The sequence below is a fragment of the Salmo salar genome, chromosome ssa04 (genome assembly GCF_905237065.1).
Source record: "Salmo salar chromosome ssa04, Ssal_v3.1, whole genome shotgun sequence".
In the NCBI taxonomy this organism is placed as follows: Eukaryota; Metazoa; Chordata; class Actinopteri; order Salmoniformes; family Salmonidae; genus Salmo; species Salmo salar.
In genome coordinates, this window is record NC_059445.1 from 79,484,701 (window position 1) to 79,512,200 (window position 27,500).

The 27,500-nt window shown below is 48.2% G+C and overlaps 2 protein-coding genes across 3 annotated transcripts in view; both read left to right on the forward strand.

Moving 5' to 3' along the window:
• Window positions 1–18,784, forward strand: part of LOC106603895 (actin-binding LIM protein 3) — a 144,207-nt gene extending 125,423 nt beyond the window's left edge. For both annotated transcript variants that reach the window (XM_014198108.2, XM_014198111.2), the window contains 8 exons: window positions 1,562–1,626; window positions 2,080–2,257; window positions 9,089–9,121; window positions 10,559–10,617; window positions 10,765–10,825; window positions 10,933–10,940; window positions 13,411–13,491; window positions 15,264–18,784. In XM_014198108.2, the coding sequence (XP_014053583.1) occupies window positions 1,562–1,626; window positions 2,080–2,257; window positions 9,089–9,121; window positions 10,559–10,617; window positions 10,765–10,825; window positions 10,933–10,940; window positions 13,411–13,491; window positions 15,264–15,377 (599 nt within the window). In that variant the 3' untranslated portion in view covers window positions 15,378–18,784. The remainder of the gene's footprint in view (window positions 1–1,561; window positions 1,627–2,079; window positions 2,258–9,088; window positions 9,122–10,558; window positions 10,618–10,764; window positions 10,826–10,932; window positions 10,941–13,410; window positions 13,492–15,263) is intronic.
• Window positions 18,785–18,888: 104 nt separating this feature from the next.
• The window catches only part of afap1l1b (actin filament associated protein 1-like 1b), a 43,011-nt gene continuing 34,399 nt past the window's right edge, over window positions 18,889–27,500 (forward strand). The window contains exon 1 of the mRNA XM_014198107.2: window positions 18,889–19,050. Coding sequence (XP_014053582.2) covers window positions 18,993–19,050 — 58 coding nt within the window. The 5' untranslated portion in view covers window positions 18,889–18,992. The remainder of the gene's footprint in view (window positions 19,051–27,500) is intronic.

Below are 27,500 nucleotides of genomic sequence, written 5' to 3' on the forward strand. Positions count from 1 at the left end.
GTCTAACCACTACCCCTACGCTCCCTCTCCCAGAGGTACAGTCTAACCACTACCCCTACACTCCCTCTCCCAGAGGTACAGTCTAACCACTACCCCTACACTCCCTCTCCCAGAGGTACCGTCTAACCGCTACCCCTACACTCCCTCTCCCAGAGGTACAGTCTAACCACTACCCCTACACTCCCTCTCCCAGAGGTACCGTCTAACCGCTACCCCTACACTCCCTCTCCCAGAGGTACCGTCTAACCACTACCCCTACACTCCCTCTCCCAGAGGTACAGTCTAACCACTACCCCTACACTCCCTCTCCTAAAGGTACAGTCTAACCACTACCCCTACACTCCCTCTCCCAGAGGTACAGTCTAACCACTACCCCTACACTCCCTCTCCCAGAGGTACCGTCTAACCACTACCCCTACGCTCCCTCTCCCAGAGGTACCGTCTAACCACTACCCCTACACTCCCTCTCCCAGAGGTACCGTCTAACCACTACCCCTACGCTCCCTCTCCCAGAGGTACCGTCTAACCACTACCCCTACACTCCCTCTCCCAGAGGTACAGTCTAACCACTACCCCTACACTCCCTCTCCCAGAGGTACAGTCTAACCACTACCCCTACACTCCCTCTCCCAGAGGTACAGTCTAACCACTACCCCTACACTCCCTCTCCCAGAGGTACAGTCTAACCACTACCCCTACACTCCCTCTCCCAGAGGTACCGTCTAACCACTACCCCTACGCTCCCTCTCCCAGAGGTACCGTCTAACCACTACCCCTACACTCCCTCTCCCAGAGGTACCGTCTAACCACTACCCCTACACTCCCTCTCCCAGAGGTACAGTCTAACCACTACCCCTACGCTCCCTCTCCCAGAGGTACAGTCTAACCACTACCCCTACACTCCCTCTCCCAGAGGTACAGTCTAACCACTACCCCTACACTCCCTCTCCCAGAGGTACCGTCTAACCACTACCCCTACACTCCCTCTCCCAGAGGTACCGTCTAACCACTACCCCTACACTCCCTCTCCCAGAGGTACAGTCTAACCACTACCCCTACACTCCCTCTCCCAGAGGTACAGTCTAACCACTACCCCTACACTCCCTCTCCCAGAGGTACCGTCTAACCACTACCCCTACACTCCCTCTCCCAGAGGTACCGTCTAACCACTACCCCTACACTCCCTCTCCCAGAGGTACCGTCTAACCACTACCCCTACGTTCCCTCTCCCAGAGGCACAGTCTAACCACTACCCCTACACTCCCTCTCCCAGAGGTACAGTCTAACCACTACCCCTACACTCCCTCTCCTAAAGGTACTGCTGCTAAGGACCCAGAGGATTCACTGTTGGCTCAATGGGTTATTGAGAAATTGACTGCTGTATTGATCAAGATGTTTTTGAACTAAAGAGAGCACGTCTCATTATAGAATTCCTGTGTGTAGCAACCTTGAGTATTTCAACTCTCTCTCAAAGGCTGTCTCTTAACAGTAATTGTGATTTCCCTCTCTATTCTTTCTCTCATTCTTTCTTTCTTTCTTTTTTTTCTCTCTCTCATCTCAGCTACTCGTGCCCGGAGGTTTTCCTCAGGTGGAGAGGAGGATGGGTGGAATCAAAGTCTTAACAGAGTCAGTATGACACAATAAATGCTATTCAAAATGCTATTAATTTGTATTTGTGACTGAGAGAGTGTGGACCAATGAAAAGGAAACATTGATTAGCCATCTTTGCAATATTAAATGTACTATAAATTATTTATTTATCTGAATGTTTTATTTCTTTAAAGATTCAAAATGCAGAAATATTCAGTAAATACCATTACTCAACATTGCTTATTTGTTGTTTTGGCAAGATATGGCTGTAAATATTTAATGAATGTTGTCTACAGGGCAACAGTCTTCAGCCCCAGATATTATTCATGTTGTTCTGCTCAAGCCATATGCTCATGTCCTCTCTTTCTCTCTCTCTCCCTTTCTCTTTTCACTTCTCTCTCTCTCTCTTCCCCCTCCCTCTCTCTTTCTCTCTCTACTCTCTTTCCTTCCCTCCCTCTTTCTCTCTCTCTCTCTCCTTCTCTTCCCTAGCTCCAAGGTGGTATAGGCCGTATGATTCTGAAGGAGGAGATGAAAGCCAGGTCTGGTTCCTATGACAATGACCCGTGGAGCAGCGCACGGAACTCCCGCACCAACTCCCGTAGCAACTCCCGCAGTGGAAGCAAAGAGGCCCTGCACAATGTGGGCTACAGCAACACTGTCAACGGATGTAAGACATCCCGCCACAATCCACTTACAGCCCTGAGAAATATTTAGTCCTGGTGCTACACACCAGTCCATCCTTTTATCCACACTGACACAAATATTGAGGCGTGATGGATCATCTCACTGTTAGCAATAGTATTTATTAGGATCCCCAGTCAACTGCTGCCAAGGCAGCGGCTCCTCTTCCTAGGGTCCAAACAGGAAACAACACAGCAGATACAATACATAATATAGATCAATATTCAATGGAGCCGTTCAGCAGACACTGCCATCCAGAGAGACCCACAGCTAGTGCCTTCCTCTTAATAAGATAGCCAGGCATGACAACCACATATCACAGTCGTACCCCAACCCACACATTACATACATAATACAATGCAAAATACAATAGAAAATGCATCAAAATCTCTGTGTGTCTCTTCACAGTCCCTGTCGTTCCTTAAGGTGTTTTATCTGTTTTTTGAATCTGTTTTTACTTTTAGCTTGAGTTACCTGGGTTACCAGAGAGTTCCATGTAGTCATGGCTCTATTGAATACTGTGTGTTTCCCAGCCTTCGTTCTGGACCTGGGGACTGTGAAGAGACACTGGTTGCATGTCCTGTTGTTGATCTGATGAGCGTACGAACTGTGTACCAACTGCTTCAACACGTCAACAACCCGTTCTGCCAGTCACATTCTGTTAAAGGTCCCCAAAGCACACACATCCCTGGGTCGCTCCTCTTTTCAGTTCGCTGCAGCTAGCGACTGGAACGAGCTGCAACAAACACTCAAACTGGACAGTTTTATCTCAATCTCCTCATTCAAAGACTCAATCATTGTCACGGCTGTCTGAAGAATGGTACCAAAGCGCAGCGTGTGTATCGTTCCACATTTTATTATAACTGTGAAACTATGCAAGACATACAAATAAACTAATGAACAAAACAACAAACCGTGAAGAAGCGGTGCAACATACACTTACTCAAAATAATCTCCCACAAAACCTAGTGGGAAAAACAACTTAAATATGATCCCCAATTAGAGACAACGATGACCAGCTGCCTCTAATTGGAGATCATCCCAAAAAAACAACAACATAGAAATACAAAAACTAGAACCCCACATAGAAATACATAAATTAGACAAAACCCCCAACATAGAAAAAGAAACTAGAACCTACATAGACATAAAGAAACTAGACAAAAACCCCTGTCACGCCCTGACCTACTCTACCATAGAAAATAAAAGCTTTCTATGGTCAGAACGTGACAATCATGGACGCTCTTACTGACAGTTGTGGCTGGTTTGCGTGATGTATTGTTGTCTCTACCTTCTTGCCCTTTGTGCTGTTGTCTGTGCCCAATAATGTTTGTACCATGTTTTATGTTGCTACCATGTTGTGTTGCTACCAAGTTGTTGTCATGTTGTGTTGCTACCAAGTTGTTGTTATGTTGTGTTGCTACCATGTTGTGTTGCTACCAAGTTGTTGTCATGTTGTGTTGCTACCAAGTTGTTGTTATGTTGTGTTGCTACCATGTTGTGTTGCTACCAAGTTGTTGTTATGTTGTGTTGCTACCATGTTGTGTTGCTACCAAGTTGTTGTCATCTGTTGCTGCCTTGCTATGTTGTTGTTTTAGGTCTCTCTTTATGTAGAGTTGTGTTGTCTAAAACCTTACACAAAGACCAATAGGGCTGCAGGAAATCTCTCCTCAACTTTGAGCTAGGAGAGACTCATATGCATGTTACTGACCAACTGCAATTTGCCTACTGTATGTCCCTCTTTGCAGAACAACGTCTTATCATGGACAGACCTCCCATTTTAGTAACCATTGAGTCTATTTTTTTACCATGATAGCTTGCTATCTAGGCTTACACCCAGCAGTTTAGTCTCCTCAACTTGCTCAGTAGCCACATTATTCAATAATAGATCCAGATTTCTCATCCGGATCCTGGTGCTAAAATGCTTAGCGATGGGGAAGGTCTGTCCGCCCGCCCGCCCGCCTGCCTGCCCCGAGCTAGCTCCTAAGCAGCAGTGTGGAGATGAGAGCAGAGCGCCAGGGGTCTGAGACAGAGAGAGATGAGGGATGAGTTTAATCTCAGCCTCTGATGGGCTGACTGACTGACGAATGTTGTTATAAGAGGAGCCGGTCCATAATGACTCAGCGCTGTCTTGACGATCCAGATATATTACATATGAATCCCAAATGGCACCCTATTCCCTTTATAGTGCACTACTTTTGACCAGGGCCGGTGCACTATATAGTGAATAGGACCCATTTGGGACGCACTACATGTAATCTACCACCAAGCTGTGCCTTTACATCAACCATCACTAGACCATCACATACTGTATGTAGCTACGTATTGATGAAATATTTTGAGACCTTGCCAGATGGTGAGGGTAGCCAGATGGTGTATAAATTCAAGTGAGAGGGATGTTGTTGTGATATGAGATCCCCCTCAGGGTTGCCATACTTGATATGTGGTCAGAGCTTCCATCCCTGTGACTGTGGTGATTCATTTCTCTGTACCCAGACACTGGAGGATCCCACACTGACGGGGAGAAGAGAACAAAAGAGAGATGGAGAGAGGGGGGAGAGAGGGGGAGGGAGAGAGAGAGGAAGTTGTCTGGTGTTCCTGTGTACTCTCCTCTCCTACTGTTAATAGATTAGTCAGGGGAACCCAGGGAGAGACAGAGCACCCAGCTCCAGCTGAGATAGGGCTGGGGACAGGGGGATATCCCAGACCCCCTATACACCCCCTCTACACTGGCAGCTCAGTGGGGGATATCCCAGACCCCTCTACACCCCCTCTACACTGGCAGCACAGTGGGGGATATCCTAGACCCCCTCTACACCCTATCTACACTGGCAGCACAGTGGGGGATATCCCAGACCCCCTCTACACCCTATCTACACTGGCAGCACAGTGGGGGATATCCCACACCCCCTCTACACCCCCTCTACACTGGCAGCACAGTGGGGGATATCCCAGACCCCCTCTACACCCTATCTACACTGGCAGCACAGTGGGGGATATCCCAGACCCCCTCTACACCCCCTCTACACTGGCAGCACAGTGGGGGGCAGAGCAGTAGAATGTGGAACCCACCCAACCACACACAAAAACCATGCTTCAAGCATTTGCCGCACATAAACTCAGAAGTAATCTAACATTATGTACATCGCAAGACATGCACAATGATGTGCATCCCAACACACACACACACACACACACACACACACACACACACACACACCTTGACCTTCAACCCCCTCTCCCTGATTAAACTGATACACTGTGACCAACTGAACCTGATTAACTATCATGGCAGTTTATCATGTCTCATCTCTAATGATAACACACAGGCAGGCAGAGAGTAGAGCAGGGAGCAGAGAGCAGAGAGCAGAGAGCAGGGAGCAGAGAGCAGAGAGCAGGGAGCAGAGAGCAGAGAGCAGAGAGCAGAGAGCAGAGAGCAGAGAGCAGAGAGCAGGGAGCAGAGAGCAGGGAGCAAAGAGCAGGGAGCAGGGAGCAGAGAGCAGAGAGCAGAGAGCAGAGAGCAGGGAGCAGAGAGCAGAGAGCAGGGAGCAGAGAGCAGAGAGCAGAGAGCAGAGAGCAGGGAGCAGAGAGCAGGGAGCAAAGAGCAGGGAGCAGGGAGCAGAGAGCAGAGAGCAGAGAGCAGGGAGCAGAGAGCAGAGAGCAGGGAGCAAAGAGCAGGGAGCAGAGAGCAGAGAGCAGGGAGCAGAGAGCAGAGAGCAGAGAACAGGGAGCAGAGAGCAGGGAGCAGAGAGCAGGGAGCAGGGAGCAGAGAGCAGGGAGCAGGGAGCAGAGAGCAGAGAGCAGGGAGCAGAGAGCAGGGAGAAGAGAGCAGAGAGCAGAGAGGAGGGAGCAGAGAGCAGGGAGAAGAGAGCAGAGAGGAGGGAGCAGGGAGAAGAGAGCAGAGAGCAGAGAGCAGGGAGAAGAGAGCAGGGAGAAGAGAGCAGGGAGAAGGGAGCAGGGAGCAGAGAGCAGAGAGCAGGGAGCAGGGAGCAGAGAGCAGAGAGCAGAGAGCAGGGAGCAGAGAGCAGGGAGCAGAGAGCAGAGAGCAGAGAGCAGAGAGCAGGGAGCAGAGAGCAGGGAGAAGAGAGCAGAGAGCAGAGAGCAGGGAGCAGAGAGCAGAGAGCAGGGAGCAGAGAGCAGGGAGCAGAGAGCAGAGAGCAGAGAGCAGGGAGCAGAGAGCAGGGAGAAGAGAGCAGGGAGCAGGGAGCAGAGAGCAGGGAGCAGAGAGCAGAGAGGAGGGAGCAGAGAGCAGGGAGCAGAGAGCAGGGAGCAGAGAGCAGGGAGAAGAGAGCAGGGAGAAGAGAGCAGGGAGCAGAGAGCAGGGAGCAGAGAGCAGGGAGCAGGGAGCAGGGAGCAGAGAGCAGGGAGCAGAGAGCAGGGAGCAGGGAGAAGAGAGCAGAGAGCAAACAGCAAAGAGCAGGGAGCAAAGAGCAGGGAGCAGGGAGCAGAGAGCAGGGAGCAGGGTGCAGAGAGCAGAGAGCAGGGAGCAGGGAGCAGAGAGCAGGGAGCAGGGAGCAGAGAGCAGGGAGCAGAGAGCAGAGAGCAGAGAGCAGAGAGCAGGGAGCAGAGAGCAGGGAGCAGAGAGCAGGGAGCAGAGAGCAGGGAGCAGAGAGCAGGGAGCAGAGAGCAGGGAGCAGAGAGCAGGGAGCAGAGAGCAGGGAGCAGGGAGCAGGGAGCAGAGAGCAGGGAGCAGAGAGCAGAGAGGAGGGAGCAGAGAGCAGAGAGCAGGGAGCAGAGAGCAGAGAGCAGAGAGCAGAGAGCAGAGAGCAGGGAGCAGAGAGCAGGGAGCAGGGAGCAGAGAGCAGAGAGCAGGGAGCAGGGAGCAGAGAGCAGAGAGCAGGGAGCAGAGAGAAGGGAGCAGAGAGCAGGGAGCAGGGAGCAGAGAGCAGGGAGCAGAGAGGAGGGAGCAGAGAGCAGAGAGCAGAGAGCAGGGAGCAGAGAGCAGAGAGCAGAGAGAAGAGAGCAGGGAGCAGAGAGCAGAGAGCAGGGAGCAGGGAGCAGAGAGCAGGGAGCAGGGAGAAGAGAGCAGAGAGCAGGGAGCAGAGAGCAGAGAGCAGAGATGGAAGGAAATGGTTTATTGCTGGAGATAGATACTATGTCTGTCAATCAGTCCACACCCTCATAGAGCTGATACTGTCCTGGTCATGTGTTTCAGACTGCTCTGATGGAGGATGTGTACACTTACATCGATCCTCCTCCCTCCTCCGTACTCATCACATTAAGTGTCTGTTTGCATGTTAAGGTGGGGAAACGAGAGAGAGAGCGAGAGACAGCGAGATGGAGAGGGGGGATGTGTGTTTTTTATGTAGGGCGTACATACGACTTCCCCCTCTCCAGTTGTAGCCACCTTCTGCATGTCCCTCTTCCTGTTTTATTGATGACTCATTAAAGCTTCCGCCATGTTTAATGGATGTTGTGTCTTTGGGGAAAGTGAGAACACAACCAGGACCAGCACCAGCCAGACACATTGACTGATGTGATGCACATGAAAGCTTTCTGAAGGAGCCATTGATCTGGGTGTTTAACCTGACCTGCTGGGGGTCCGTCCCAAATGGCACCCTTTTCCCTATATTGTGAGGTCACAGGTCACATGGTCGATAGTGCGCTATATGAGGAATAGGGGGCTATTTTGGACTTTTGATATGCAGTCACATGCTGTGGGGAGAGCAGCTGCTAGGGCAGAATGCCATCTGTATGTTGATCCAACGGTTATTCATCTACATTTTTTTACATTGACATTTTTGGTCATTTAGCAGACGCTCCAATCCAGAGCGATTTCCGGTTAGTGAATTCATGTTCAGATAGCTAGGTGAGACATTTTACATTTACATTTAAGTCATTTAGCAGACGCTCCAATCCAGAGCGATTTCCGGTTAGTGAATTCATGTTCAGATAGCTAGGTGAGACAACCACACATCACAGTCGTAGTCAGCTCCTTGTATCTCAATAAAGTAGCTATCAGCAAAGTCAGAACTACGGTAGTCGGAAAAGACAAATACGTGTGTTTTTTTTCGGGGGGGTAAGACTGAGATGTTTTGTTTAAGATACTCTTTTAGATGCACTTAACCCACCGTCATTTCAGTTTTCTTTGTTGTATATCTCTTGTTATTCTTTGTTATACGTCTTAAGCCTCACTAAGACAAACAGTGGCATTGTTATCTAATGTCCCTACAGACTTCCTCCACTGCTCCATCATCCGTGTTATACAGTATCCCAGAGCATTTTTCCCCTAAAACTTGTGAACCACAGCTGCTCTGTGTTTGGTATCTTTCATCATTATCATGACCCTGGATTTAAGACTGATTGTATCAGGAGGGTCTTTAGTTTCAAGGCTGTGATGAGAAACCATTATAGGAGCTTTATGAGACCAGATGAGAACACTTAACCGTGCATCCGTACAGGTAGAGGCTGTATCTAACTATGTGTCTTTCTTTCTTTCTTTCTCTCTCCTTCCTCTCGTCTCTTTCTCTTCTCTTTTTCTTCATACTCTCTCTCCTTTCTTTCTTTCTTTCTTTCTTTCTTTCTTTCTCTCTCCTACCTCTCGTCTCTTTCTCTTCTCTTTTTCTTCATACTCTCTCTTTCTGTCTCCTTCCATCTCTCTCTCTCTCTCTCTCTCTCTCTCTTTCTGTCTCCTTCCATCTCTCTCTCTCTTTCTGTCTCCTTCCATCTCTCTCTCTCTCTCTTTCTGTCTCCTTCCATCTCTCTCTCTCTCTCTCTCTCTCTCTCTCTCTCTCTCTCTCTCTCTCTCTCTCTCTCTCTCTCTCTCTCTCTCTCTCTCTCTCTCTCTCTCTCTCTCTCTCTCTCTCTCTCTCTTCAGCTCCCACCAGATCCCACTACAGTACAGACAGTGGTGAGTGAGGTGCCTCAGTGTCCTACTGTATATTGTCTGTCTGTAGACAGGGTCATCACAGGGTCATCACAGGGTCATCACTGGGGGACAGTAGTACAGTTACATCAGTTAATACCATGGCATTGTGGAATACTTGTTTCTGAATCGCTGGAAGGGCATTCTAGAGCATGCATTATTTTCCTATAATTCACGCTATAATTACATTTACATTTTAGTCATTTAGCAGACGCTCTTATCCAGAGCGACTTACAGTAGCGAATACATACATTTCATACCATTTCATGCATTTTTTTTTTTTTTTGTACTGGCCCCCCGTGGGAATCGAACTTCGATACTTGAGTAAAAGTGAAAGTCACCTTAATAGAAAATGACTCAAGTAAAAGTTAAAAGTCACCCAGTAAAATACTACTTGAGTAAAAGTATAAAAGTATTTGGTTTTAAATATACTTAGGTATTAAAAAAATATTTTTAAAATACTTAAGTATTCAAAGTATAAAGTATAAATAATTTCTAATTCCTTATATAAAGCAAACGAGACGGTACGATTTTCTTGTTTTTTAAATGTATTTTCTGATAGCCAGGAGCAAGCTCCAACACTCAGACATCATTTACAAACGAAGCATGTCTTTAGTGAGTCCTCCAGATCTGAGGCAGTAGGGATGACCATGGATGTTCTGTTGAAATGTGTGTGAATTAGACAATTGTCCTGTCCTGCTAAGCATTCAAAATGTAACGAGTACTTTTGGGTGTCAGGGAAAATGTATGGAGTAAAAAGTACATTATTTTCTTTAGGAATGTAGTGAAGTAAAAGTAAAAGTTATCAAAAATATAAATAGCATAGTAAAGTACAGATACCCAAAAAAGTAGTACATTCAAGTATTTTTACTTAAGTACTTTACACCACTGACATTGATTGATTCATTCCTCTTTGACCATGTGATTGTTTTCTGTCTGGGACAATAATCATTACATTGATAACAAATGCCATTTCAAGAGCCTGCGATCAATTATGCTAATGATTGTTTACACAAGGATTATAATGTTGCATCATAGAGGAGGCATTCTTACATTTGATTCATTTAGCAGACGCTTTTGTCCAGAAATACATTTTCATACATTTTCGTAACAATGTAATAACAATGCAATATCCAGTACATAACATTCTGCTTCATAATCATTTTTGGTCCAGGCTTTGACATTTCTTTGTAATTTCATTGCCTGTAAATGAAAATCACAGAGGGCTTCTCTATTGTGTTTGCTGTTAGCGCCCCCTGCTGTGTCTTATATCGCCTTGCATTTGCTATCGGTTAGAGATTGCTACTTGCCCATCCCTCACAGTGTTTCTACTGAGGCGTGCTGCGGTGTTCTGCTGGGACGCAGTGTGTGGGTCAGGTCCCAGGCTGAATGGCTGGGATGCTTGTGTTTCCTCTCTTTCAGACTCCTTCATCTCCAAGTCAGCCTCGTTGCCAGGGTATGGCAGGAACGGAATGCACAGGGTGAGTTCCCTGAGGGGGGGCGGGGGGTTGTCACAGGATCTGGATGTTGTAAATGGATCCTGTGTGGACCCAAACCATAGCAAGAGTAAAGACCAATAACTTTTTTGTATCCCTAAAATAATTGTTCTTGTCGTCTGTCTCTTTCAGCCCCAGAGTGCAGATTATTTCCAGTACGACAGCAGCAGTGCAGTTAACTGGGGAATCAGAGGTAAGCAATCATGGCTGTACCTTTCAATAATATCACTTACAAATTACATAACCAATGAGAATATGAATAAATGTGGTGATCAGCTCTTTTTTTCTCTTTTTCTACAGAATACAAGGTAAGATGTTATGCAAATGAATGAACAAACTGACTATCACTGAACCAAATGTAAGCTGGCTGTAGAGAACACTAGTAGAGAACACTACTACAGAACACCAGAAGAGAACACTAGTAGAGAACACTACTACAGAACACTAGTAGAGTACACTACTACAGAACACTAGAAGAGAACACTAGTAGAGAACACTACTACAGAACACTAGTAGATAACACTAGAAGAGAACACTAGAAGAGAACACTAGTAGAGAACACTAGAAGAGAACACTAGTAGAGAACACTACTACAGAACACTAGAAGAGAACACTAGTAGAGAACACTACTACAGAACACTAGTAGATAACACTAGAAGAGAACACTAGAAGAGAACACTAGTAGAGAACACTAGAAGAGAACACTAGTAGAGAACACTACTACAGAACACTAGAAGAGAACACTAGTAGAGTACACTACTACAGAACACTAGAAGAGAACACTAGTAGAGAACACTACTACAGAACACTAGTAGAGTACACTACTACAGAACACTAGAAGAGAACACTAGTAGAGAACACTACTACAGAACACTAGTAGATAACACTAGAAGAGAACACTAGAAGAGAACACTAGTAGAGAACACTAGAAGAGAACACTAGTAGAGAACACTACTACAGAACACTAGAAGAGAACACTAGTAGAGAACACTACTACAGAACACTAGAAGAGAACACTAGTAGAGAACACTAGAAGAGAACACTAGTAGAGAACACTAGTAGAGAACACTACTACAGAACACTAGAAGAGAACACTAGAAGAGAACACTAGTAGAGAACACTAGAAGAGAACACTAGTAGAGAACACTAGTAGAGAACACTAGTAGAGAACACTAGTAGAGAACACTAGAAGAGAACACTAGTAGAGAACACTACTACAGAACACTAGAAGAGAACACTAGTAGAGAACACTAGAAGAGAACACTATTAGAGAACACTAGTAGAGAACACTACTACAGAACCCTAGAAGAGAACACTAGTAGAGAACACTACTACAGAACACTAGAAGAGAACACTAGTAGAGAACACTACTACAGAACACTAGAAGAGAACACTAGTAGAGAACACTACTACAGAACACTAGTAGAGTACACTACTACAGAACACTACTACAGAACACTAGAAGAGAACACTAGTAGAGAACACTAGAAGAGAACACTATTAGAGAACACTAGTAGAGAACACTACTACAGAACCCTAGAAGAGAACACTAGTAGAGAACACTACTACAGAACACTAGAAGAGAACACTAGTAGAGAACACTACTACAGAACACTAGAAGAGAACACTACTACAGAACACTACTACAGAACACTAGAAGAGAACACTAGTAGAGAACACTAGAAGAGAACACTAGTAGAGAACACTAGTAGAGAACACTACTACAGAACACTAGTAGAGAACACTAGAAGAGAACACTAGAAGAGAACACTAGAAGAGAACACTCTTAGAGAACACTAGTAGAGAACACTAGAAGAGAACACTAGTAGAGAACACTAGTAGAGAACACTAGTAGAGAACACTAGAAGAGAACACTAGTAGAGAACACTACTACAGAACACTAGAAGAGAACACTAGTAGAGAACACTAGTAGAGAACACTAGTAGAGAACACTAGTAGAGAACAACTAGTAGAGAACACTAGTAGAGAACACTAGAAGAGAACACTAGTAGAGAACACTAGTAGAGAACACTAGAAGAGAACACTCGTAGAGAACACTAGTTGAGAACACTAGTAGAGAACACTAGTAGAGAACACTAGTAGAGAACACTAGAATAGGAAATAGGAAATTGAGAAAACATATACCTAATTGGTGCAGTGAAATGTGTTGTTTTACAGGGTCAGCCATAGTAGTACGGCACCCCTGGAGTAAATTAGGATTAAGTGCCTTGCTCAAGAACACATCAGATTTTTCACCTTGACTGCTCAGGTATTCGAACCAGCATCCTTTCGGTTCCTGGCCTAACACTCTAACTGCTAGGCTACCTGCTGTATGCAATTGAGATTCTCCCTATGTCTCTATGAGGAAGTCTGGGCTGGCGGGACAGTTCCTACTGCCGGATCTACAGGAATTGACCTCGTCCATGGTGTCACAGAGATAAGAGTCCTCTGCTCCTCTCAGGAGACACCCCAGGTCCACTCACCTGGAAATTAGGTCTGGACAGGGAAGGAGGTTCAAAGCCCTTCCGAGAGAGAGAGATAATGAGAGCGTTGTCCCGACTGATCAGTGAGCTAGTGTCCATCCTATTTTACCTTTGGTATTGACCTCAGGTCAGAACCAGGAAGTGGGATTGTTGTCAGAGGAAGTACAGGTGAATGAATGACCCAGGCAAACATCTGTGATTCGTTGACAATAGGATGGCCAGCATTGCATAGTTTATTTATGGTGTGAAAATCTAAAAACATTTGATGTTTTCCTCATAACCATTCCTCCTCCAGATCTACCCATATGACGTGTTGGTAGTCACCATAAGGAGGCAGAACCAGCCCCCCAATGACGTGGACAGAGCCAGACTAGAGGTGAGTTTCTCTCAGGTTTGTAAACATGCAAGTAATGAACACATCTCACTGCACATACAGTTGAAGTCGGGAGTTTACATACACCTTAGCCAAATACATGTAAACTCAGTTTTTCACAATTCCTGACGTTTAATCCTCATACAAATTCCCTGTCAGTTAGGATCACCACTTTATTTTAAGAATGACATTTCAGAATAATAGTAGAGAGAATGATTTATTTCAGCTTTTATTTCTTTCATCACATTCCCAGTGGGTCAGAAGTTTACATACACTCAATTAGTATTTGGTAGCATTGCCTTTAAATTGTTTAACTTGAGTCAAACGCCTTCCACAAGCTTCCCACAATAAGTTGGGTGAATTTTGGCCCATTCCTCCTGACAGAGCTGGTGTAATTGAGTCAGGTTGGTAGGCCTCCTTGCTCGCACACGCTTTTTCAGTTCTGTCCACAAATTTTTCTATAGGATTGAGGTCAGTGCTTTGTGATGGCCACTCCAATACCTTGACTTTGCTGTCCTTAAGCCATTTTGCCACAACTTTGGAAGTATGCTTGGGGTCATTGTCCATTTGGAAGACCCATTTGCGACCAAGCTTTAACTTCCTGACTGATGTCTTGAGATGTTGCTTCAATATATCCACATACATTTCCTGCCTCATGATGCTATCTATTTTGTGAAGTGCACCAGTCCTTCCTGCAGCAAAGCACCCCCACAACAGGATGCTGCCACCCCCGTCCTTCACGGTTGGGATGGTGTTCTTCGGCTTGCAAGCCTCCCCTCTTTTTCCTCCAAACATAACGATGGTTATTATGGCCAAACAGTTCTATTTTTGTTTCATCAGACCAGAGGACATTTCTCCAAAAAGTACAATCTTTGTCCCCATGTGCAGTTGCAAACCATAGTCTGGCTTTTTTATGGCGGTTTTGGAGCAGTGGCTTCTTCCTTGCTGAGCAGCCTTTCAGGTTATGTCGATACAGGACTTGTTTTACTGTGGATATGGATACTTTTGTACCCGTTTCCTCCAGCATCTTCACAAGGTCCTTTGCTGTTGTTCTGGGTTTGATTTGCCCTTTTCGAACCAAAGTACGTTCATCTCTAGGAGACAGAATGCGTCACCTTCCTGAGTGGTGTGACGGCTGCGTGGTCCCATGATGTTTATACTTGCGTACTATTGTTTGTATAGATGAACGTGGTACCTTCAGGAGTTTGGAAATTGCTCCCAAGGATGAACCAGACTTGTGGAGGTCTACAATTGTTTTTCTGAGGTCATGGCTGATTTCTTTAGATTTTCCCATGATGTCAAGCAAAGAGGCACTGAGTTTGAAGGTAGGCCTTGAAATACATCCACAGGTACACCTCCAATTGACTCAAATGATGTCAATTAGCCTATCAGAAGCTTCTAAGGCCATGACATAATTTTCTGGAATTTTCCATGCTGTTTAAAGGCACAGTCAACTTAGTGTATGTAAACTTCTGACCCACTGGAATTGTGATACAGTGAATTATAAGTGAAATAATCTGTCTGTAAACAATTGTTGGAAAAAGGACTTGCGTCATACACAAAGTAGATGTCCTAACCGACTTGCCAAAACTATAGTTTGTTATCAAGAAATTTGTGGAGTGGTTGAAAAATTATTTTTAATGACACCAACCTATGTGTATGTAAACTTCCAACTTCAACTGTACTATATAGTAAGTCAATTGTATTTCCATTTCTGAGTTGGGTATGACAATGTCTCCAACAACACTAACCTGTGTGTAATCTCTCTCTGCCAGCGTCACCTGTCTCCTGAGGACTTCTACCGGGTGTTTAGGATGACTATGGCTGATTTTGACCGGCTGGCACTGTGGAAGAGAAACGAGCTCAAGAAACAAGTCCGACTGTTCTGAAAGGACCAGACTGTCGAAGCTCAGTATAGCAGCCTGCTGGGCTTAACGTTAGAGGGGCTCACTGAGAGCCATAATAACCAGTCTGGGTAGTCCTCGTTCCATCAGGTCAAAGTCACAGCAGAACCAGAACTAAAACCAGCTTGGGTTCTAGCCATAGAAATAGAATGAGTTGTAATGATATAGTTCTGTTGTTCCAGGACATCCTCCGGGCCAGAGAAACCCAGCCAGCCTGAGTCTATACATCAATAATATATCTCTGGAGAAAGAGGAGTAACAGGCTCCTCCTCCTGAGCCATGTCTGTTTGTGGGAGGACTAGACCAGGCTAGTTCTGCCTATGCTTTCAGTATTATGTGTTTGCTTTATTAGAAGGAGTTTAACTATAGTTCATGGCTGTCATGTCATGAGGTTATAGCAGATTTGAACTTTTTCAGGTTGCAGGTTTGGAGAGCTCTGAGACATTATCTTATGATCAAGCAGGAAAGAGAACACCAGCAAACTCTCCAAACAGAACGTGCTACCAGATCAACTCTGTCCTTGCTTTCTGTACTCTAAATATATTGTTTCATTCGCAGACTTTTATTATTATTTTTTTTTTACATTGAGACTAAAACGTTGTATTTCTTAATAGAGCAAGGGTTCACCACGGAGTGAAAGGCTAGATTGATAGATTGTGGTAGTACGGTTTAAGAGAATGTGTGGATCATTGTGTGTTTACTGAAAAACCAAAGTAATATAACTATATTAAGAACCAATGAGTTTGTTTGTGTTGTTTTGTTTTAGACACTAACATGCTTAAAGAGTGACTGCCCCTAAAAAGCAACTTCTCTTTTTGAAAATGGCCTATGTGGCATCGATATGAGTCAAAATCATTTATTCAAGTGTCAAAATTGACTACAAAGTGTAAATAGGATTGTTTTGGTCATAAAGTCAGTCTCGTCCAAAATCAGAGATTTGCGAGATAATAGAAAAAATGTTATGTCACAGAATGAAGGGTACCCTGACAGAATGAAGGGTACCCTGACAGAATGAAGGGTACTGTAACAGTTTTCCTTGGCTTGGGTTTATTTCAATTTGGTTTGACATTTGAAATCCCTATGGGGCTAGTTAAGGACTATCAGTAAATTACACAATGTACATGGAACAATCATTTAAAATATTAATAGCTCCAAATTTCAATGACTTAAAAAATTAAAAAGAAGAAGAAAATGTACTACTTTAAAATGAAGATAGCATGGGCAGCGCCTTTGAGGCTGTCACAGACTCTATAATGGCACAAATACGAAGATGAGTCCATCTATCACTATGGCCTGTTGTTCGCACAGGTGTCTGCCCTCTCATTGGCTAGAATGGTCCCACCTGATCTCGCCCCATCCCCATGATTTACTAAATTGATGGGAAGGATTCAAACAATGTAATGTATGTATTGGAGTTTGGGATTATTTAGTCTTATCAATTTCAATTGAACCAAAGGGTTTCATTTACAGTAATGGAATATCATGTTATGATTGGATCTTGAATTGTATTCAGAGCTGGGATTGTAGTTAGGATGAAAGATGACGTGACTTCATGGGGAGACTTGATCTGATTCTAACTCAACACATGGAGACAGAGATAATGAATAGAGATATACATTAATTAGATCTGAATCTGAACTGTTTCTGAATAAAAAGGGAAAATGTATCTGCCTGTGGAGGAAAGTAGATTGAAGGGATTGGTGACCAGAAGTCTGGATTAGAGATGAAATAGAGGAATGCATCTGAATTAGATTACAACTGAAAGGGATTGAATGAACTCTTCCTTGAACAATACCAAGGTGAGGAGGGAATGAATCGAGGTGAGAAGGGAAGGAATCGAGGGAATTTTGTGGATGTTGAAGTGGAATTGATTTGATGGAATTGTCCTGATTGGTCTACGTGGATACCAATCCAAAGGACAACCAGGGTCCTGATATATATATGAAAAAAGGTTCATACAGTGCGATCTAAATCAACTTAGGAGGTGAAATGATTACGGGTTGCTAAAGAATACACTATAGTGTGCATAGAGTAGAACAAAACATTATCCTGTTGGGTTTTGAAGAGGTGATTCCTAGTTATCTCCTGTTGGGTTTTGAAGAGGTGATACCTAGTTATCTCCTGTTGGGTTTTGAAGAGGTGATACCTAGTTATCTCCTGTTGGGTTTTGAAGAGGTGACTCCTAGTTATCTTCTGTTGGGTTTTGAAGAGTTGACTCCTAGTTATCTCCTGTTGGGTTTTGAAGATGTGACTCCTAGTTATCTCCTGTTGGGTTTTGAAGATGTGACTCCTAGTTATCTCCTGTTGGGTTTTGAAGAGGTGATACCTAGTTATCTCCTGTTTGGTTTTGAAGAGGTGACTCCTAGTTATCTCCTGTTGGGTTTTGAAGAGGTGACTCCTAGTTATCTCCTGTTGGGTTTTGAAGAGTTGACTCCTAGTTATCTCCTGTTGGGTTTTGAAGATGTGACTCCTAGTTTTCTCCTGTTGGGTTTTGAAGAGGTGACTCCTAGTTATCTCCTGTTGGGTTTTGAAGAGGTGACTCCTAGTTATCTCCTGTTGGGTTTTGAAGATGTGACTCCTAGTTATCTCCTGTTGGGTTTTGAAGAGGTGACTCCTAGTTATCTCCTGTTGGGTTTTGAAGAGGTGACTCCTAGTTATCTCCTGTTGGGTTTTGAAGAGGTGACTCCTAGTTATCTCCTGTTGGGTTTTGAAGAGGTGACTCCTAGTTATCTCCTGTTGGGTTTTGAAGAGGTGACTCCCAGTATTCTCCTGTTGGGTTTTGAAGAGGTGACTCCTGGTAATCCAATAGAACATACAATATTCTTGGTAGCCTACATGCAAAGCTGTCCTTTTTCTATCAGTTGTATTTGAATGGTCTGGTATGAGGTTGTGCGTCATAGGAAAATATAGTTCTGATTGTTAGTGTATGCAGCACTGTCTTTATCAGACGAATATTAGTCATACTGACTAGCAGTAGTCATCTAGTATAAATAACTCTTACTGCCATCTTTGTAATGGTTGTTTGTTTTATAGGTGTGTGTGTGTGTGTGTGTGTGTGTGTGTGTGTGTGTGTGTGTGTGTGTGTGTGTGTGTGTGTGTGTGTGTGTGTGTGTGTGTGTGTGTGTGTGTGTGTGTGTGTGAGTCGCAAATTATCATAGATATTTACAATACTAACAGCAATACCGGTCAATAATGTACATACAGTACTTCCAGAATTCACAATCTCATTTTTGAATCTATATCCATTATAAAAGGTTTGGGAGACCTTTAAATTTATGTTTTCATTTTGAAACTGTACAAAGCAATCTGCATATTATTTATTTCAATGTCAGAACTACTGCTCAACAAATGATGTACATCTTTTATTTAAATTAAAGCAGTTTACAAGTGGATATTTGTCTGTGTTGATTGTACTAAGGTGATGTCATCTGTGTAGCACAGTAGCCAATTATATGTATTTTTAAACTAGCGCTAGGACCCTGTGAGAGCGAGCAGATGAGGTAAACTCTAGTCTGTGACTGACTCGTCTCTGTGTGTCACTTACGCCACACATGGGTCCACGTCGTGTAGCCGACTGCTGCGAAAACTTGTGCAAAATAAATGAACGTCAAAGAAGAAGCGGATAGGAAAACACACATGGATACCAGTAGTGTTAACTGTAAGTAACAGTCCTATTTCTAACACAATGGCATGAAATTAATAGCGAAAACTGTTGAAGTATTAGTGAACTATTGAAGGAAAGTTTGGACATATCTCTCTACCTATCACTGTGACTGACATGTCGGGGTTGATGCCTCTATTGTTGATGAACTGAGGAGTTGGATCATATCGCAGTAAAGTTAAATCGGTGCAGACATGCTGTGTGAATTGAACATGGATTCGGCGTGTTTCAGGGAAGTGATGCAATCTGATGTTAACAGAGTACCTGTGGGAAGCTGCGCTGGAAGCGCGAAGTGTTACATCTGGGTCTCTGTCTGCGCATGAAAATGCACTGAGGGAGAAATTTATTATTTATTTATTTTTATGAGAGGGCTTTGAGAGATTTTTTTTGTTGAAAATTACAAAAACCGTTTTTTCATACTTGGAAATAAAATGCATTTTCAAATAGTCTACACATATTATTAAAATGTTATTTTTACTTTGATGTTTTTAACAAATGTATTGTTATCATTTGAATAAGAAATGCCTAGTTTAGGAGAAACCCGTTATCTGTTATGCTGTGTTATTATAATACATCCTGTGTCCACCTCTCATCCTACTCTGCATCATTGTTATGGACCTTGACCTATCAGTGTTTCCTAGTCCCTTCCTCTCTCTACCGCCTGTCCTCTGTGTTCTGGAGGTTGAAGGCTAGGCCAAGGATGACTATTTATGACTGGAGTGAAAACTAACTACCTCACTGTGCATCCAGGATGTCAGTCCAGATGCATGCCCCATGCACAAACACCAGGAAGAAACAAACACCAGGAAGAAACACCCATTAGCCATGTACGCTGTTTGTTTCTATCTTGTGTGTGTGTGTGTGTGTTACATGCATACTATCTCCTAAGCTACATTTAAATTAATTATTTCTGTCCTTCTTAATGCCTCATTGACAAAATAGGCAGACGAAACACAGACACTCATTCCTCTTACATGTTGCATATCTAATGTGCTTTGCTAAGCTATGTTCTAGCTACAGTACATTCCCTGGCCTGTACTGTCTTTGCACATTTGTGTTTTAATCGTTTAGTTCAGAGAACTACATTCAGTTCCCACGGTCTCTCCTCTGTACACTAGCTCAACAGAACCTGGTAGCGTGAGACAGGATTGAGAGTTATGTTATGGTGGGAAGATTAATGTTAGGACATAGACAAACACGTTATCCAGGTTCCACTTCCACACTCCATTCCCCCAGGGGGCAACAGCAACCTTGTCCTGGTGCTGAGCCTGCTTGTTAAGCACATCACGTGCCGCCAATTAAGGTGATCAGTCAGAGTGCCAGCTTGGAGAGCCGCGATGCTGCTGGTTGGTTTAGTGGCTGTGAGGCCTTTCGTTTGGTTTTCAATCTTTAGTTTGGGCATGCCTCCTTGTAGCTTCCTTTTTGTACATATTGATGTTTCGTCACCATCTGAACGAATAACAATCCGCTTGGACTGGCCAATCAAGAGGTCAAGAGAGACAGAGCTGGCCCTGAACCAAGGTAGGGTTGGGAGAGACAGAGCTGGCCCTGAACCAAGGTAGGGTGGGGAGAGACAGAGCTGGCCCTGAACCATGGTAGGGTGGGGAGAGACAGAGCTGGCCCTGAACCATGGTAGGGTTGGGAGAGACAGAGCTGGCCCTGAACCATGGTAGGGTTGGGAGAGACAGAGCTGGCCCTGAACCATGGTAGGGTTGGGAGAGACAGAGCTGGCCCTGAACCAAGGTAGGGTGGGGAGAGACAGAGCTGGCCCTGAACCATGGTAGGGTTGGGAGAGACAGAGCTGGCCCTGAACCAAGGTAGGGTGGGGAGAGACAGAGCTGGCCCTGAACCAAGGTAGGGTTGGAAGAGACAGAGCTGGCCCTGAACCAAGGTAGGGTGGGGAGAGACAGAGCTGGCCCTGAACCAAGGTAGGGTTGGGAGAGACAGAGCTGGCCCTGAACCAAGGTAGGGTGGGGAGAGACAGAGCTGGCCCTGAACCAAGGTAGGGTTGGAAGAGACAGAGCTGGCCCTGAACCAAGGTAGGGTTGGGAGAGACAGAGCTGGCCCTGAACCAAGGTAGGGTGGGGAGAGACAGAGCTGGCCCTGAACCATGGTAGGGTTGGGAGAGACAGAGCTGGCCCTGAACCAAGGTAGGGTTGGGAGAGACAGAGCTGGCCCTGAACCAAGGTAGGGTGGAGAGACAGAGCTGGCCCTGAACCAAGGTAGAGTTGGGAGAGACAGAGCTGGCCCTGAACCATGGTAGGGTTGGGAGAGACAGAGCTGGCCCTGAACCAAGGTAGGGTGGAGAGAGACAGAGCTGGCCCTGAACCAAGGTAGGGTTGGAAGAGACAGAGCTGGCCCTGAACCAAGGTAGGGTGGGGAGAGACAGAGCTGGCCCTGAACCAAGGTAGGGTTGGAAGAGACAGAGCTGGCCCTGAACCAAGGTAGGGTTGGGAGAGACAGAGCTGGCCCTGAACCAAGGTAGGGTTGGGAGAGACAGAGCTGGCCCTGAACCAAGGTAGGGTGGGGAGTGACAGAGCTGGCCCTGAACCAAGGTAGGGTGGGGAGTGACAGAGCTGGCCCTGAACCAAGGTAGGGTTGGAAGAGACAGAGCTGGCCCTGAACCATGGTAGGGTGGAGAGACAGAGCTGGCCCTGAACCATGGTAGGGTGGGGAGAGACAGAGCTGGCCCTGAACCATGGTAGGGTTGGGAGAGACAGAGCTGGCCCTGAACCAAGGTAGGGTGGAGAGAGACAGAGCTGGCCCTGAACCAAGGTAGGGTTGGAAGAGACAGAGCTGGCCCTGAACCAAGGTAGGGTGGGGAGAGACAGAGCTGGCCCTGAACCAAGGTAGGGTTGGAAGAGACAGAGCTGGCCCTGAACCAAGGTAGGGTTGGGAGAGACAGAGCTGGCCCTGAACCAAGGTAGGGTTGGGAGAGACAGAGCTGGCCCTGAACCAAGGTAGGGTGGGGAGTGACAGAGCTGGCCCTGAACCAAGGTAGGGTTGGAAGAGACAGAGCTGGCCCTGAACCATGGTAGGGTGGAGAGACAGAGCTGGCCCTGAACCATGGTAGGGTGGGGAGAGACAGAGCTGGCCCTGAACCATGGTAGGGTGGGGAGAGACAGAGCTGGCCCTGAACCAAGGTAGGGTGGGGAGAGACAGAGCTGGCCCTGAACCAAGGTAGGGTGGAGAGACAGAGCTGGCCCTGAACCAAGGTAGGGTGGAGAGACAGAGCTGGCCCTGAACCATGGTAGGGTTGGGAGAGACAGAGCTGGTCCTGAACCAAGGTAGGGTTGGGAGAGACAGAGCTGGCCCTGAACCAAGGTAGGGTTGGAAGAGACAGAGCTGGCCCTGAACCAAGGTAGGGTGGGGAGAGACAGAGCTGGTCCTGAACCAAGGTAGGGTGGGGAGAGACAGAGCTGGTCCTGAACCAAGGTAGGGTGGGGAGAGACAGAGCTGGTCCTGAACCAAGGTAGGGTGGGGAGAGACAGAGCTGGCCCTGAACCATGGTAGGGTTGGGAGAGACAGAGCTGGTCCTGAACCAAGGTAGGGTGGAGAGACAGAGCTGGCCCTGAACCATGGTAGGGTTGGGAGAGACAGAGCTGGTCCTGAACCAAGGTAGGGTGGGGAGGGACAGAGCTGGCCCTGAACCAAGGTAGGGTGGGGAGAGACAGAGCTGGCCCTGAACCATGGTAGGGTGGAGAGAGACAGAGCTGGCCCTGAACCATGGTAGGGTGGGGAGAGACAGAGCTGGCCCTGAACCATGGTAGGGTTGGGAGAGACAGAGCTGGCCCTGAACCATGGTAGGGTTGGGAGAGACAGAGCTGGCCCTGAACCATGGTAGGGTTGGGAGAGACAGAGCTGGCCCTGAACCAAGGTAGGGTGGGGAGAGACAGAGCTGGCCCTGAACCAAGGTAGGGTGGGGAGAGACAGAGCTGGCCCTGAACCAAGGTAGGGTGGGGAGAGACAGAGCTGGCCCTGAACCAAGGTAGGGTTGGAAGAGACAGAGCTGGCCCTGAACCAAGGTAGGGTGGGGAGAGACAGAGCTGGCCCTGAACCAAGGTAGGGTTGGGAGAGACAGAGCTGGCCCTGAACCAAGGTAGGGTGGGGAGAGACAGAGCTGGCCCTGAACCAAGGTAGGGTTGGGAGAGACAGAGCTGGCCCTGAACCAAGGTAGGGTGGGGAGAGACAGAGCTGGCCCTGAACCAAGGTAGGGTTGGAAGAGACAGAGCTGGCCCTGAACCAAGGTAGGGTTGGGAGAGACAGAGCTGGCCCTGAACCAAGGTAGGGTGGGGAGAGACAGAGCTGGCCCTGAACCATGGTAGGGTTGGGAGAGACAGAGCTGGCCCTGAACCAAGGTAGGGTTGGGAGAGACAGAGCTGGCCCTGAACCAAGGTAGGGTGGAGAGACAGAGCTGGCCCTGAACCAAGGTAGAGTTGGGAGAGACAGAGCTGGCCCTGAACCATGGTAGGGTTGGGAGAGACAGAGCTGGCCCTGAACCAAGGTAGGGTGGAGAGAGACAGAGCTGGCCCTGAACCAAGGTAGGGTTGGAAGAGACAGAGCTGGCCCTGAACCAAGGTAGGGTGGGGAGAGACAGAGCTGGCCCTGAACCAAGGTAGGGTTGGAAGAGACAGAGCTGGCCCTGAACCAAGGTAGGGTTGGGAGAGACAGAGCTGGCCCTGAACCAAGGTAGGGTTGGGAGAGACAGAGCTGGCCCTGAACCAAGGTAGGGTGGGGAGAGACAGAGCTGGCCCTGAACCAAGGTAGGGTTGGAAGAGACAGAGCTGGCCCTGAACCATGGTAGGGTGGAGAGACAGAGCTGGCCCTGAACCATGGTAGGGTGGGGGAGAGACAGAGCTGGCCCTGAACCATGGTAGGGTGGGGAGAGACAGAGCTGGCCCTGAACCAAGGTAGGGTGGGGAGAGACAGAGCTGGCCCTGAACCAAGGTAGGGTGGAGAGACAGAGCTGGCCCTGAACCAAGGTAGGGTGGAGAGACAGAGCTGGCCCTGAACCATGGTAGGGTTGGGAGAGACAGAGCTGGTCCTGAACCAAGGTAGGGTTGGGAGAGACAGAGCTGGCCCTGAACCAAGGTAGGGTTGGAAGAGACAGAGCTGGCCCTGAACCAAGGTAGGGTGGGGAGAGACAGAGCTGGTCCTGAACCAAGGTAGGGTGGGGAGAGACAGAGCTGGTCCTGAACCAAGGTAGGGTGGGGAGAGACAGAGCTGGTCCTGAACCAAGGTAGGGTGGGGAGAGACAGAGCTGGCCCTGAACCATGGTAGGGTTGGGAGAGACAGAGCTGGTCCTGAACCAAGGTAGGGTGGAGAGACAGAGCTGGCCCTGAACCATGGTAGGGTTGGGAGAGACAGAGCTGGTCCTGAACCAAGGTAGGGTGGGGAGGGACAGAGCTGGCCCCTGAACCAAGGTAGGGTGGGGAGAGACAGAGCTGGCCCTGAACCATGGTAGGGTTGGGAGAGACAGAGCTGGCCCTGAACCATGGTAGGGTTGGGAGAGACAGAGCTGGTCCTGAACCAAGGTAGGGTGGGGAGGGACAGAGCTGGCCCTGAACCAAGGTAGGGTGGGGAGAGACAGAGCTGGCCCTGAACCATGGTAGGGTTGGGAGAGACAGAGCTGGCCCTGAACCAAGGTAGGGTTGGGAGAGACAGAGCTGGCCCTGAACCAAGGTAGGGTTGGGAGAGACAGAGCTGGCCCTGAACCAAGGTAGGGTTGGGAGAGACAGAGCTGGCCCTGAACCGAGGTAGGGTTGGAAGAGACAGAGCTGGTCCTGAACCAAGGTAGGGTTGGGAGAGACAGAGCTGGCCCTGAACCATGGTAGGGTTGGGAGAGACAGAGCTGGCCCTGAACCATGGTAGGGTTGGGAGAGACAGAGCTGGCCCTGAACCAAGGTAGGGTGGAGAGACAGAGCTGGTCCTGAACCAAGGTAGGGTTGGAAGAGACAGAGCTGGCCCTGAACCAAGGTAGGGTTGGGAGAGACAGCGCTGGCCCTGAACCAAGGTAGGGTGGGGAGAGACAGAGCTGGCCCTGAACCAAGGTAGGGTGGGGAGAGACAGAGCTGGCCCTGAACCAAGGTAGGGTTGGGAGAGACAGAGCTGGCCCTGAACCATGGTAGGGTGGGGAGAGACAGAGCTGGCCCTGAACCATGGTAGGGTGGGGAGAGACAGAGCTGGTCCTGAACCATGGTAGGGTGGGGAGAGACAGAGCTGGCCCTGAACCAAGGTAGGGTTGGGAGAGACAGAGCTGGCCCTGAACCAAGGTAGGGTGGGGAGAGACAGAGCTGGCCCTGAACCATGGTAGGGTTGGGAGAGACAGAGCTGGCCCTGAACCAAGGTAGGGTTGGGAGAGACAGAGCTGGCCCTGAACCAAGGTAGGGTTGGGAGAGACAGAGCTGGTCCTGAACCAAGGTAGGGTTGGGAGAGACAGCGCTGGCCCTGAACCAAGGTAGGGTGGGGAGAGACAGAGCTGGCCCTGAACCAAGGTAGGGTGGGGAGAGACAGAGCTGGCCCTGAACCATGGTAGGGTTGGGAGAGACAGAGCTGGCCCTGAACCAAGGTAGGGTTGGGAGAGACAGAGCTGGCCCTGAACCAAGGTAGGGTGGGGAGAGACAGAGCTGGCCCTGAACCAAGGTAGGGTGGAGAGACAGAGCTGGCCCTGAACCAAGGTAGGGTGGAGAGACAGAGCTGGCCCTGAACCATGGTAGGGTTGGGAGAGACAGAGCTGGTCCTGAACCAAGGTAGGGTTGGGAGAGACAGAGCTGGCCCTGAACCAAGGTAGGGTTGGAAGAGACAGAGCTGGCCCTGAACCAAGGTAGGGTGGGGAGAGACAGAGCTGGTCCTGAACCAAGGTAGGGTGGGGAGAGACAGAGCTGGTCCTGAACCAAGGTAGGGTGGGGAGAGACAGAGCTGGTCCTGAACCAAGGTAGGGTGGGGAGAGACAGAGCTGGCCCTGAACCATGGTAGGGTTGGGAGAGACAGAGCTGGTCCTGAACCAAGGTAGGGTGGAGAGACAGAGCTGGCCCTGAACCATGGTAGGGTTGGGAGAGACAGAGCTGGTCCTGAACCAAGGTAGGGTGGGGAGGGACAGAGCTGGCCCTGAACCAAGGTAGGGTGGGGAGAGACAGAGCTGGCCCTGAACCATGGTAGGGTGGAGAGAGACAGAGCTGGCCCTGAACCATGGTAGGGTGGGGAGAGACAGAGCTGGCCCTGAACCATGGTAGGGTTGGGAGAGACAGAGCTGGCCCTGAACCATGGTAGGGTTGGGAGAGACAGAGCTGGCCCTGAACCATGGTAGGGTTGGGAGAGACAGAGCTGGCCCTGAACCAAGGTAGGGTGGGGAGAGACAGAGCTGGCCCTGAACCAAGGTAGGGTGGGGAGAGACAGAGCTGGCCCTGAACCAAGGTAGGGTGGGGAGAGACAGAGCTGGCCCTGAACCAAGGTAGGGTTGGAAGAGACAGAGCTGGCCCTGAACCAAGGTAGGGTGGGGAGAGACAGAGCTGGCCCTGAACCAAGGTAGGGTTGGGAGAGACAGAGCTGGCCCTGAACCAAGGTAGGGTGGGGAGAGACAGAGCTGGCCCTGAACCAAGGTAGGGTTGGGAGAGACAGAGCTGGCCCTGAACCAAGGTAGGGTGGGGAGAGACAGAGCTGGCCCTGAACCAAGGTAGGGTTGGAAGAGACAGAGCTGGCCCTGAACCAAGGTAGGGTTGGGAGAGACAGAGCTGGCCCTGAACCAAGGTAGGGTGGGGAGAGACAGAGCTGGCCCTGAACCATGGTAGGGTTGGGAGAGACAGAGCTGGCCCTGAACCAAGGTAGGGTTGGGAGAGACAGAGCTGGCCCTGAACCAAGGTAGGGTGGAGAGACAGAGCTGGCCCTGAACCAAGGTAGAGTTGGGAGAGACAGAGCTGGCCCTGAACCATGGTAGGGTTGGGAGAGACAGAGCTGGCCCTGAACCAAGGTAGGGTGGAGAGAGACAGAGCTGGCCCTGAACCAAGGTAGGGTTGGAAGAGACAGAGCTGGCCCTGAACCAAGGTAGGGTGGGGAGAGACAGAGCTGGCCCTGAACCAAGGTAGGGTTGGAAGAGACAGAGCTGGCCCTGAACCAAGGTAGGGTTGGGAGAGACAGAGCTGGCCCTGAACCAAGGTAGGGTTGGGAGAGACAGAGCTGGCCCTGAACCAAGGTAGGGTGGGGAGAGACAGAGCTGGCCCTGAACCAAGGTAGGGTTGGAAGAGACAGAGCTGGCCCTGAACCATGGTAGGGTGGAGAGACAGAGCTGGCCCTGAACCATGGTAGGGTGGGGAGAGACAGAGCTGGCCCTGAACCATGGTAGGGTGGGGAGAGACAGAGCTGGCCCTGAACCAAGGTAGGGTGGGGAGAGACAGAGCTGGCCCTGAACCAAGGTAGGGTGGAGAGACAGAGCTGGCCCTGAACCAAGGTAG